The sequence below is a fragment of the Ambystoma mexicanum genome, chromosome 8 (assembly GCF_040938575.1).
Source record: "Ambystoma mexicanum isolate Mex_15411 chromosome 8, UKY_AmexF1_1, whole genome shotgun sequence".
NCBI lineage: Eukaryota > Metazoa > Chordata > Amphibia > Caudata > Ambystomatidae > Ambystoma > Ambystoma mexicanum.
Window position 1 is genome coordinate 1,130,810,687 of NC_090929.1, and position 12,525 is coordinate 1,130,823,211.

Consider the following 12,525-nt stretch of genomic DNA (forward strand, 5'->3'; position numbering starts at 1 on the left):
GTCAGAAGGCCAACAACAAAATCTTTGTACTGCTGCCGTTAGAATACATTTTGCAGTTGCTGCAGAGATAAAAGTATTGATCCTTTTACATTCAAACCTTCTACTGTATTATCATGTTTGATACATCTGGCCCATCAGGGGCTTTAGGTTTACACAGAAAGGGGTTATTTGGTGGCGCTTTCCATTTTCAAGTGTTTGCCGGATGAAAGTTCCTATTTCAAAGTCCCTATAGTAATTCAGTTCTTAAAGGGATTAACAAACATATTTCCCCTGGATGCATTTATTGTACTGATTTCGGACTTGAATTTGGTATTGAACTACCTAATGGGGGCACCTTTTGAACCCTTACATTCTTGTCCAATCAGAATTTTAACACTTAAGACTATTTTTCTGACAGCGATTACATCAGCCCACAGAGTCAGTGAGCTTCAAGCTCTTTCAAACCGTCCTTTCTACCTTTTTTAATGATAAGGTGGCTTTGCGGGTACATGCTTCTTTCTTACTGAAGGCGGTATCAGAATTCCATTTAGCTCAAAAGATTGTGTTGTCTGCTTTTTATCCACCCTCTCATCTCTCTATGGAGGAGGAAAGATTACATTGCTTTGACTCTAAGAAGGCCTTAATCCTCTATATTTCCAGAATGTCCAAAATCAGGCAAGAGGACCAGCTCTTTGTGGGCTATTTAAGTCACAAAATGGGATAAGCTGTCACCAAATAAACCATCTCTCGGTGGATAATTTGATGCATTTTGCAATACTTTACATTGGCTGTCAAGGACCTGCCCGATGGTTTAAGAGCACATTCCACCGCAGGAGTGGCTACTTATTTGGCTCTTCAGAGAGGGGTGCCGGTACAAGACATTTGTAGTGCAGCAACTTGCTCCTCTTTGCACACTTTCAGCAAATACTATTACCTGGATTCTGTTTCCGGTCAGGAGGCAAGATTTGGCAAGGCAGGAGTTCACATCATTAATCAGCAATACCTTCTATGTTCCCACCTCCTTCTACATACTGTTTTGGGAGACTATCAAAGATGAGGAATACGTGGGAGGACACAATCCAATTGTAAAACAAATTACTTATCACTGGATGTATCTCCCATATATTCCTCTTCGCCCTCCCATCCTGCCCCTCTATCTTGTTGAGAATGTCTGTATTTTTAGACATTCCTCTCTTTCTGCGTCTGAGTCATTAATTCCTTTAAGACAGCTGAGCATAAGGAGGAACAAAATGGAACTGGACCAGCAGAAGCCGCGCGAGCATGAATACCAGTGTCGACGTCGGGGCCAAGGACAGGATGCAAGCAGTATAGGGCCGCGACTTGACGCACGGTGCCCGATACTATGGAAAAAGTTTCCAATGCTGTAAGAACACTTAAGAATATATCAAAGATGAGCAAAATGTGGGAGGAACATCCAGTCGAAAGAACAATTCCAGGGGTAGGTAATGTGTTCTTGTAAGTGCTACCATGTTTATGTATGTAAATAAAGTACAGTACTACTTCTGCAGGTCTCTACAAAAATTATTTTCTTTAGAAATATGGTGTAGTGTTTCACGGTAGCTACTGATGGGTTTCTCTTGCAAAATCTCTGCATTCAGGATCTACAATGTGTGTAACTTGAAAGATACTGTCTCCTGTGTAGATGCCTTCTCTTTGAAATGTCCATCCTCCAGACTGGGACTTTGGAAACGTTTAAGTGATGCTTGCACCCATACCCTCTTAGATGCTATTTACAGTGTATTGCATAAGGTGCTGAGTGCAGAACATTTTTATTATAGGGAAGGGGGAAATAAAACAAGACCAGGTGGTATAGGGATTCATGGTCATAAAATGATGTTGGGTGGAAAGAAACATATTAATCAGATCGAATTGTTTTCTTGTAGGTGAATGAACACAGTGCCACACTGGATGACCCTGGAACATTTCTGGACCATGCTGACCTTTCAAGACTGACTCCCGACCCTGTTTTTCATGAGGAATCCACAGGGGCATCTACCCCTTATCCTAATTACCCCTGTCCAGCGGACAACATGATGCTGCCCTCCTACCCTATTGATCTCTCCCAGGACGACAATATGATGGAACTGCCTCCTTATCCTATTGACCTCTCCGGTGGGATGAGTGAACTGCCGGCTTATCCTGTAGACCTTTCAGGTGAGGCTGAAATAATGGACCTGCCTCCATATCCCATAGACATCTCAAGTGAAAATACTTTGATGAGCCTTCGTCAGTCTTCCATTGACAATGCACATGAGGATGCGACAACAGACCTGCCTCCCTATCCTACCGACCTCCCTCATGAGGATGCTATGATGGACCTGCCTCCCTGTCACACTAACAGCTCACATTCAGATGCCATGGTGGACCTGTCTCCCTATCCCATTTATGTCTCACATACGGATGCCATGATGGATCTGCCTTGCTCTGCAGCAGACATCAAGCCTGTGCTGAATGGAGAAAGTGACTTGGGGGCAATTCCTGAAATCATCCTTGTCAAAGACAGAAACCGACAGTTAGGTGAGTTGTCCTCTTTGGAATTAATCTTTTTGTAAAATAATTCCCCAGCTTGTTCCAGTTGCCAGTGAAGTTAATTATTTTGTTAGATTATCTTCTACTTTGCACACTTGTAGAAGCTCTCTTTTATTGATGCAACTATCATGAAGCCAACAGTTTAATGTTCCTTTCATGAATGGGAAAGGAGTGGTGTTACTTTGCAGGAGTTGTGAATGGGGTTGCCAGCAGTAAAAAATGAATGAGGTGGGACTCAGCAGTGAGGCTAATGGAGGTGTGGGTCTAAGGGCACAGTGTGACTCACGGGCCACCAGTTTACTCCAGTGACCTTTCTCTGACTCCCCAAGCAGCTGTTTGTAACTGAATGCTCCATCCACGCTGCATTTTGAACACTGGTGTCCATTTGCACAGTTGACCACCCAGACATTCAGAAGCCACTCAGGGCTATTTTTTATTAGAGCATTCTGTCCTCAGTAGGTGGAATAGTCTAATATTATTAAAGCTGTTGGACTGAAGACCATTCTCTTCAACATACACTCTCACCTAGAATTAATTCATAACACCTTAGGATCAAGCATCGTATAGGTTCAGAGGACTATAGCACTATATTCTTGGTTGGCTGCCCTCTCTTTAGTTCATCACAATCAGGATTGACTTCTCTTTTGGACAATCAACACAATGTTCTTGTCCCAAATGTCTCTCCCGCCGAATGAGTGCAGCCAGGCTTTCTGACGTCTCAAGGCAATGTCCAAGTCTTTAAAGTTTATGGGAGGTTTCCTCACCTGCCCATTCTCTGGTGTTGCAAGGTCATGGGGTTCCCGAACCGTCTTCCTTTGACTGATCTAGATACAGGCTTTCCAGGGTACCATAAACCTCCAATAACTATAGCATGAGGGCTTGTGGGCAGAGAGGTTATCAGTCATAGCCAACAGGGAGAGCAAGAGAGAGGTTGCTAGGGTAGGGTGTCCAAACCTTCGACTTCTTTCCCTTCACCTCTCTGAACTGATCATAATCTCCTTGATACCGCCTCGTTCCTCCTCCTACCCTCGTGTGGCCCCTGATACCCAGCCTGGTCCATGCAAGAATGTACTCTTCCGTTCCCCGGAGCAGGGACAGCTCCCATGGATACTACACCCCAAACCCCCAGCCCGCTGGGTAGGGAGGGGCACTGCACCTCCTAGTTTGGGGAGGGTGTTTGGTGGGTTCCTGTTGACTGGGCCATGCCAAGCAACAAGATTCACAGGACAGGGACTGGAGTTCCTCACTTATCGTCCCAGGGATCATCATTCATTGGTTTGTAGAGGTAACTGGCACACTGAGTCGTTAACCATATGGTCGGCAAAGCCAGGCAAATGACTTTGTCACACTGTACAGTGGCTGGAATACGGATCCTCAACATAGACATTGCTGCACCTAGAAGACACAAAGGACTTTAAACTTAATCAAATAGTGAATACGCACCGAAAATCAAAGATATCACTATCGAGAGTATCTATACGGCAGCCGGAGATTGAATGGTGCCTAGATTGCTTTAGGTACACATGGAGCCGCACACAAGCTATGTACTAGCAGCTGCCAGTTCACTGAAGTTTCTTTAACATTCAAGGCTGCATTCTAAATATAATGGTAAACAATGAAAATCCCAACAACATTACAGATGAACTTGGCCACCACCAGGAGCTCATAGTCACAAGAGGAACGACAAGCAAAATAAGGTCAAATCATATAGTAATGCAGTGCATTATAGAAATGTTCTGTTTTATTTGTGTTTTGATCCACGCATGCTCAGATTGTATGGGTTGTATTGGCATGCCATAGACACTAGCAACTACTTAATGGGGAATGCAAACTACGCCTATTTCAGATCCAAAAACCTTCACACTGTGATCCTCCAATGGAGCAGCACATAATATGACTGAGAACACTGCCATAATTCTCATAAAACATCAATTACAGAAAAGTACTTTCTCCTGGGATACCCTTTCTCAGGGGTTACTAATCCTCTATCATGCCACATCTTCCAGCCTCTTCTACAGGCACCACCATACTCCTGCACCTTCTTGCTATTGAATATGTAGACAACCATTTAAGATCTATGAACATCATATCTGAGATAACACACTAGGCAGCATGTTGAGTGGTATTGTGAAGGGGCTTGTAATCTATGCCTGTGCGTTCTCTTGATCAGCTTGATAACACCTTACAGGTAGGTTCTTTCCCTTGGTCTGTGGCCAACTGAAAACTCACTTTCGAACTTCCGGAAAGCCTGAGAAATTGTTAGTATTAGTATCGGGAGGCCTCCCAGCTGATTAGGGAGCTTGCAAGGTTGGCATTACCTCCTGGTGTTGCCTACCTTCCAAGCATCCTGAGCTGCGGGACACCACCATCTTGCCTACCAGGGCTCCAGCCTCCACTCGCCCCATGAAATGTGTTTTGGTGCATCTTGAAAAGGATCTGGATAGTGTAGATCAACGAGAAGTAACAGAAGTCAGTACCATTCTTCCTGTTCTACACATTCTTAGTGACATATGGCAATGGTAGATGTGGGAAATTGCTTATTGGTATGCCCTTGCTACTGGTGTTAGTCATGAATATAGAAAGAGGGATGGGGAGGAGCAGAGGGGAACATTTTCCTCTTTCATCCTTGTTATTCCTTAAACACTCACTTGAGGCACAGTTCAGTTAATGTTCTGATGGGCCATTTTTGTTGCAGTGGAATTGTTACCGGGGTCTATTATTGAAGACAATAATGGACCGTAATAGATATAGGACACTCTGCGGGGATCAAATTCAGACCACCAAACACATTTCTCATAGTACTTTGGACAATCACCTTCCAATCTGTGTTAGGCCACAGTAGACTTCATTCCTTGCAAATGACTGGACACTTTTTGCCCATTGCTCTCAGACACAGCAACACATCTTTAGAAACTCTTTGTTTACTTCCTTGCAATCCATTCCTGTTTATGTAGATTCTCAAATCAGGACTGGTTGTGGCCCTTGCAAAACACAGCTAAATGCAAATGCATTGTGAGCTTAGATGCTTCAACCTCTATGTACAACAAATCAACAAATGTGAATTGAAGACAGAAGCCATTCCAGCCATGATACTTTTCTTTCATCATCCTTCTCAAGAAGGGACTTAATGATCCCCACAGTCATCTAAAGGTACAGTAAAGCAGAGTGAAGGAGCTTGCTAGTGTTCAGACCCACTCAATACATTTGATGTCAAGTATACATTAAAGTACATAGTACCCTCCCAGTACAGAATACCATAAAGTACCTTCTCATCTGGGTGCTTAATCATCCTCCTCTTTGGGTGTGCTTCCCCTCAGTGGGCTAAGAGATAGCAGACACATGAGGGGAATTTCCAAGAACCATTGCTGGATTTCTTTAATGTATACTTACTGGCATTTAGCCCCTTCAGCTCCACTAGGCACCTATCTCTGGTCCATTCAATGTTGAAATAATGATCTGTGGTACACTCTTCCCTGTACAGAGAGATTGGTGTGTTTGGGTGTACTGTGACAAAATGACTACTGCTCTTTAGGAGTCCAGGAATGAGTAGTGGATAGCATTTGTACTTGTCCCCTCACTACTTTTAAACCAGCAGTGATTCCAATTATAAAGGTGAAATGGGCATGGCCCTACAGGTTTGCCTCATTTGCTTCTAATGGTAACATGGGCAGAAGGCAGGCCATACACTTCAGTTGGGAAGTTATGTAGCACGGAAACAGACCATCCAACAATAGTACTGTGGTACCACAATATAGTAATACCAACTAAAATTATTTACACATAGGAGACTTTATTAAAACTAAAATTATCCACAAGAAAATCAATAACACCAAAACCCACCCTGTAAAACAAGATAAATCAGTGAAGCACTGGCACCGTTAATAACGATTCTGGTGCTTCAGTGTTCCCATTTCCATGGAGTCTTCCAGCACTTTGCACCCTGGCCTCTTTGGCGCTCAACCCCACGTAAGGGGCTTACATCACTCACCCCACCCTGGGCGACTGCTGCGCGTTGAACTAGGCGGCTTGGTCAAAGGTTGGACCGTATACCAGCAAAGTTGGAGGAATGGGGGATGGAATGACATCAGACCCATATCTTTAGGGCATACAGTGACCCCAAGTCAAAGTGTGACAGTACCATTACTTACACAAGTTCATCACACAACTTAATCAGTTGATATCAGTTAAGACACTTCAAACTCCTTTGGACTTGTAGATTTGGACTGGATAACATCAAAGCTGGGTGCATGTGGGACAGAATGACACCAGACTCAAACGCCTCACTTATACACAACTTCATCATGGAATGAACTCCAGTGAATGGACTTCAAACGCCTCAGGAATTGCAGTTTGGACAGTATACCATTAGAGTGGGCTAAATGTGGGACAGAATGACACCATACCCATATCTGTAGGACATACGTTGACTACATTTTAAAGTGTTACAAAAAACATTACCTAATAAAAGTTACACAAAATCATCACTTATGATTTTATATTATTGGGTAGATAAAAAGGTCAGGTTCTTCCATCGTCAAAGATGGCATGCTGCCACATATACTGCCCCCTTACCTTAGTATGGTTGAGTAAGGCATACCCTTTTCCCAGTCTCATGTGATGCATGTCTTGGCGCTAGCCGTTTTCCTGTCCCCTGGTATTGAAATATTGAAGGTACTCTTTTTTCTTCGCCATGACCTTAAGCATTTTTTCTTCGCCATGACCTTAAGCATTTGGGGGAACAGTGGTCCCTGTTGCATGGTACTGAATTGTTAGGGGTCCGTGCTTCACTTCTCACTGGTTCTCTATTATATTTATTTTTTTGCTTCATGCCCTTGTGTGATGCTGGAAATGCATTGGAGGGACAGGGCCTCCATGTCCTTGTCCTGTACTCCTTTTATCATGTTTGTTCTGTGTTATTTTCTGCACAGGAGTCCATGTGGGACTCCTGGCAGTGCAGCTCTTCCTCTTTTTTGGTTTGGTGAACAGACCCTTTGGATACCCTTATGGCACACGTGGGTGGGGGTACAACCCAGTACACATAGTGGCCCTCATTACAACACCAGCGGTAACCAATGGCGCTATTAGCACCATGGTTGCTGCCGGTATTGTAACGAGTCCGCCAATGGTAAATGGGGAAATACTTCCCCATTCCAAGGTTGGCGGGGCGGTAATTCCCCATTGAACATTAGCCCTTTCCCTTTCCCATTATTGCCCCATAGGGCTCAATGGGACTCGAGAGTCCCTTTGCGGGTCCGTACTTTAACGGCTGGTCCAGACCAGCCGTTAAGGTCGGGTCCCGCAAAAGGACCTCGTAATAAGGCGCTAAGGGGTTAACGGCGCCGCAGCCTTAAAGCCTTAATGCCAGGGTCGTAATGACCCCCAGTGTATGTTTTTGGGCACCTGTGTGTGGCCCACAGAGCAGGGTATGGGCTGGTGGCAGCTCCATTCTGATTTTGACAGGTGCTCTGAGTATCCTCCATTTTTTGGATACCCAGGCCCTGCCATTGGAATCAGTTGATTCCTGATAGGAGACAAGATGGCCCCTGTGGCCTCTTGCTTTCTATTGCCTGTTACCTTGCATTCCCAAAGTCCTGGGAAACCCTGACTCTGTCCCTTCCCCTTACTGGCTGTTGGGTGGAAGTTTCATAAATGGTATTTTGGGGAAGTCCAGGCCAGACTGGCTGGAGCCTTCCCAATGACTGTATGTTGTCGGTACCCCCTTGGGGTGGGACCTGGTTGAACGGAGTGTGTGACCAACATACATTTCATGTTATGGGTGTCTGGTTTCTGGTGTGTGACACAATGACTGAGACAGCCCTACCCGAAACTGGAATGAATGCAGTGTGGAGTGCTGAATGGCTGGGTGCTTGTCCCAATCCACATTCCTTGTTGTGAGTGTCTGGATGGAGAAGAATGGCCTGAATGCCCTGTGCTTCTGATTGTCTGCCTGCCTGATGAATGCCCTTCTGAATGATTGGCTGCCTGAGCCTGGCTCAGTAGTGTGAATGAGAGACATAATAGTATATCTAGTGACCTCTCACTTACTGGAATTGTTTAGAAGGTGAAGTTGAAACTTGATGCTTAACCCTAAAGCCCAACTGGAAGAAGAAGGCTTTGCTGCTGCTTTCCTTTGATGCAATTCGAAAGCTGCCATGTCTCCAAGAACTGATCCAATAAAGGACCTGGCTAGGAGACCTCTTCCCGAGCTACGAGGGAACATCGTGCACCAGCTAACCTTCATCAAAGCTCCCTGGAAGTCAGTCCTTGAAAGGATGCCGACCGGAGACAGGGACTGCCGAGGAATCTGAAGCAAAGCACCGGGACATTGAAGTCCATCGTAATCGGCGACTGTCGTCATTGACCGGAGCCGCAGCACTCCATTGCCTGAGACATTCAAATCGAGGACTCCCTTGCTCATCACCTTCAACAGTTTTGTCCCGCCGGAGAAAGTCAAGGTCGCTGCCGAACCGAGGAGAATCCGCCTGTGGTTTTCCCGCCACCCAAAGTCCACAAAGGCGTAGATGAATATCCGAAAGCCAGCTGTGTTCGAGTCCAATCACCGACGCCTACTGCCGATGACGCAACGCCCTTTCTGGGCCTACGTTCTTCATTGACTCTTCGCGGCAACTAACTATCATCGTCGAGGTGCACCACACGCCTAATCTTCGCAGGACGTCCACGACCGATCATCGATGAGCACCACAAGGACCGAAGCTGCCGCCTCGACAACATTGTTCATCCCTTTCTTCGAGGTATCTCGACGATCCGTGGCTCCTGCCTTACAGGGGGTTCACTCAAGAAGGATCCGTTGACGACCCATTGTCGAACTCTGCTAAACCAGGTACATTGGGGTAGTAGAACATTTGTAGAAGGAAATAAGACTCTGCTAAACAATATATGGACTGGGCTTGTCAATACTTTATTTACAGGTTGCCCAGGTGGGGGGATGCTCATACAGAGTGGTCCTAGTGGTATGGGCCCAGTATTCTGCCAATTGTTTAACCAATTTATTTTCCTCCCAAGTCTATTGTTGATACGTTTTGCTATTGATTTGTATGCATTTGAAACTGTCAGCAGTTGGTGCATTTTAATGGAATCAAGAGTAATTTTGGTACCACATAGAGACTGTATAGATTTATCATGTGCATATAACTTGAACCTTATTTATATAAAGAACTGTGTTATCACTAACATAATGTGTCGACATTTTTTTGTGGGGTGTTAGGGACTGCACTGTACTTAAGAACCAGCCCGCATCACCTCCTGAGAGCTAAGCCTTGATTGCTCATCCATTGCTACCATCAATAGAGAATCTTGGCTGGGGTGCTCTGAGCTTCTACTCTGCCATATAGAGGGCAGGAGTACATGTAACCCCCATCCAGTCTTTACACTTCCAGCAACTATTGGCAGGAATGCACATGTCACTTGCCTATGTTGCCTATGTTTGCAGCTGCTGGGAAGTGTCAGTAAACAGACTCAGCAGAGCTACATGTTTGCACTCAACCTTATAACATGGAGCATTATGAAAGGGGGGGTCTGATGAACAGACCTCACTTTCAGAGACAGGTTTACCTGCATCATTTTATATTATAAACTAGGGGGACAGTACCATTACTTACACAAGTTCATCACACAACTTAACCAGGTAATATCAGTTAAGACACTTCAAACTCCTTTGGACTTGTAGATTTGGACTGGATGCCATCAAAGTTGGATGGATGTGTGCCAGAATGACACCAGACTCAAACGTCTCACTTATACACACCTTCATCAGGGAATGAACTCCAGTGAATGGACTTCAAACGCCTCAGGAATTGCAGTTTGGACAGTATACCATTAAAGTGGGCTACATGTGGGACAGAATGACACCATGCCCATGTCTGTAGGACATACATTGACCCCAATTTAAAGTGTTACAAAAAATGTTACATAAAAACGTTACGCAAAATTGTCACTTAAGATTTTATACTATAGGGTAGATAAAAAACTGAGGTTCTTCCATTCTCGCAGATGGCATACTGCCACATATACTGCCCCCTTACCTTAGTATGGTTGAGTAGGCATACCCCTTTCCCAGTCTCATGTTATGCATGTCTTGGTGCTAGCCATTTTCCTGTCCCCTGGTATTGAAATATTGAAGGTACTTTTTTTTCTTCGCCATTACCTTAAGCATTTGGGGGCACAGTGGTCCCTGTTGCATGGTACTGAATTGTTAGGGGTCCGTGCTTCACTTCTCACTGGTTCTCTATTATATTTATTTTTTTGCTTCATGCCCTTGCTCCACTCTATTGGAGAGCTGTGGTTACTCTTCTTCCTTCCCGATGGTACTGAACGTTTTATGGTACATCCTTCCCGGCTCTACGTTATTGAGGGGTTGGTGGTACACGTTTCCCCCTCCTCGGTATTGAAGGTTTTCGGGTACTTCCTTCCTTGCTCCATTGTATTTTTGTGTTGCGGTGCTCTGTATTCTGCCTTAAGGTATCAATATATTGGGAGTGCACTCTTGCATGCCCATTCATGCACATGTAACATAGTTGTGTTGGGGTGAATACACGTCCCTTGGTGGGGAAGGGAATATCTCCAAACCAATACCATGGTTTGGAGATACCACAATCATCAATACCGCTGAGTAGTGGAGAGAGTACACTAATGTCTATAATACTATGAAGCAGGGAAGCATGTACCCCAAATGGTCCATAGCATGGTTAAGGGGAATGTGTATTCTCAACACAACCATACCATAGAACAGGGGTCAGCATCCTTTGGCTCTCCAGATCTTTTGGACAAATCCCATCAGCCCTAACCAGCAAAGTCAATGGTGATGGAGAGACCCCTGCTATAGATCATGGAAGCATGCACTCCCAAAACCTCAACACAATGAATATGGGAAATGCACTCTGTAGACCTAAATATAATGGGGGAGTGCACCCACAAACCCTCAATACAGTGGAATAGGAAAGATCACACCTATAACATATCAATGTAATTGTGTAGAACATAGTACAACCACACCCTTTCAATACTACAGAGACAGAAAGAGCTCTATATCTACAACACGAAGGAGCAGGCTAGCGTGTAACCCTGAACCGTCAATACCATAGGTACAGGTGAAGTGTATCCCCAACGCAACCATGCCATTTACTAAGGGAGAGTGCACCACAATACCATGATAGCGTGAATAAGTATAGAGTGCAAATCCAATCCTTTAGTAATATGGACCAAGGAAGAGCACACTACCAACACGTCAGTACAATGGATCAGGAAAGAGTGCATACCCAAAACCTCAACTCAATGGAGCAAGGAAAGAAATACCATAACATGTCCATACCATGGAGAAGGGTATGGGGCACCCCAGCATATCAATTGCACCTACCAGGGCATCCCCAGCAAATCAATACAATGGAGCAGGAAATAGAGTGTCCCACCCTAACACTTCAATACCTTTGAACAGAAAAGAGTGATCCTTGAAAACAACAAAACCAGGGAATCGGTGAGGATTACCTGCTCCTGCTATTAACCCACTTGGCTAAGAGGATGTACATAACTGCACTCTCCCTGTTTTATTTTTTATTTTGACATTTATAGAGCGCACTGAACCCAAAGGCAACTGGGCGCTGGATACAGCACAAGCATGTTTACAAAAGACAATAATAGCACAGAGTACATGATAGATGAAAAGACATGGGGAGTATGGTAGCTGTAGTGACTTAGCGATCTTGCTTGAAGAGACAGGTTTTGAGGCCTTTGTGGAAGGAACCGAAGGAGGATTCAGATATTAGGGCAAGTGGAAGGGCATGCCAATGTTTTGCAGCCACGACTGTTAAGCTGTTACCCCATGCTTTTGGGGCTTGAATCTTGGGACAGATATGAGGTCTGAGTGGGCCACCCATGGTGGGTCTGTTAGATTGTAATTTGGAGATTTTACTGGACAAATATCCAGAGGCCATATTTGACAGGCATGTGTGTGTTAATGAGAGTGTTTTGAACAAAATGCGT

The 12,525-nt window shown here is 44.8% G+C and overlaps 1 protein-coding gene across 3 annotated transcripts in view; it reads left to right on the forward strand.

The window, feature by feature from the left end:
- Positions 1-12,525, forward strand: part of FRMPD2 (FERM and PDZ domain containing 2) — an 878,187-nt gene that overhangs the window by 695,075 nt on the left and 170,587 nt on the right. For all 3 annotated transcript variants that reach the window (XM_069611181.1, XM_069611182.1, XM_069611183.1), the window contains one exon: positions 1,884-2,517. In XM_069611181.1, the coding sequence (XP_069467282.1) occupies positions 1,884-2,517 (634 nt within the window). The remainder of the gene's footprint in view (positions 1-1,883; positions 2,518-12,525) is intronic.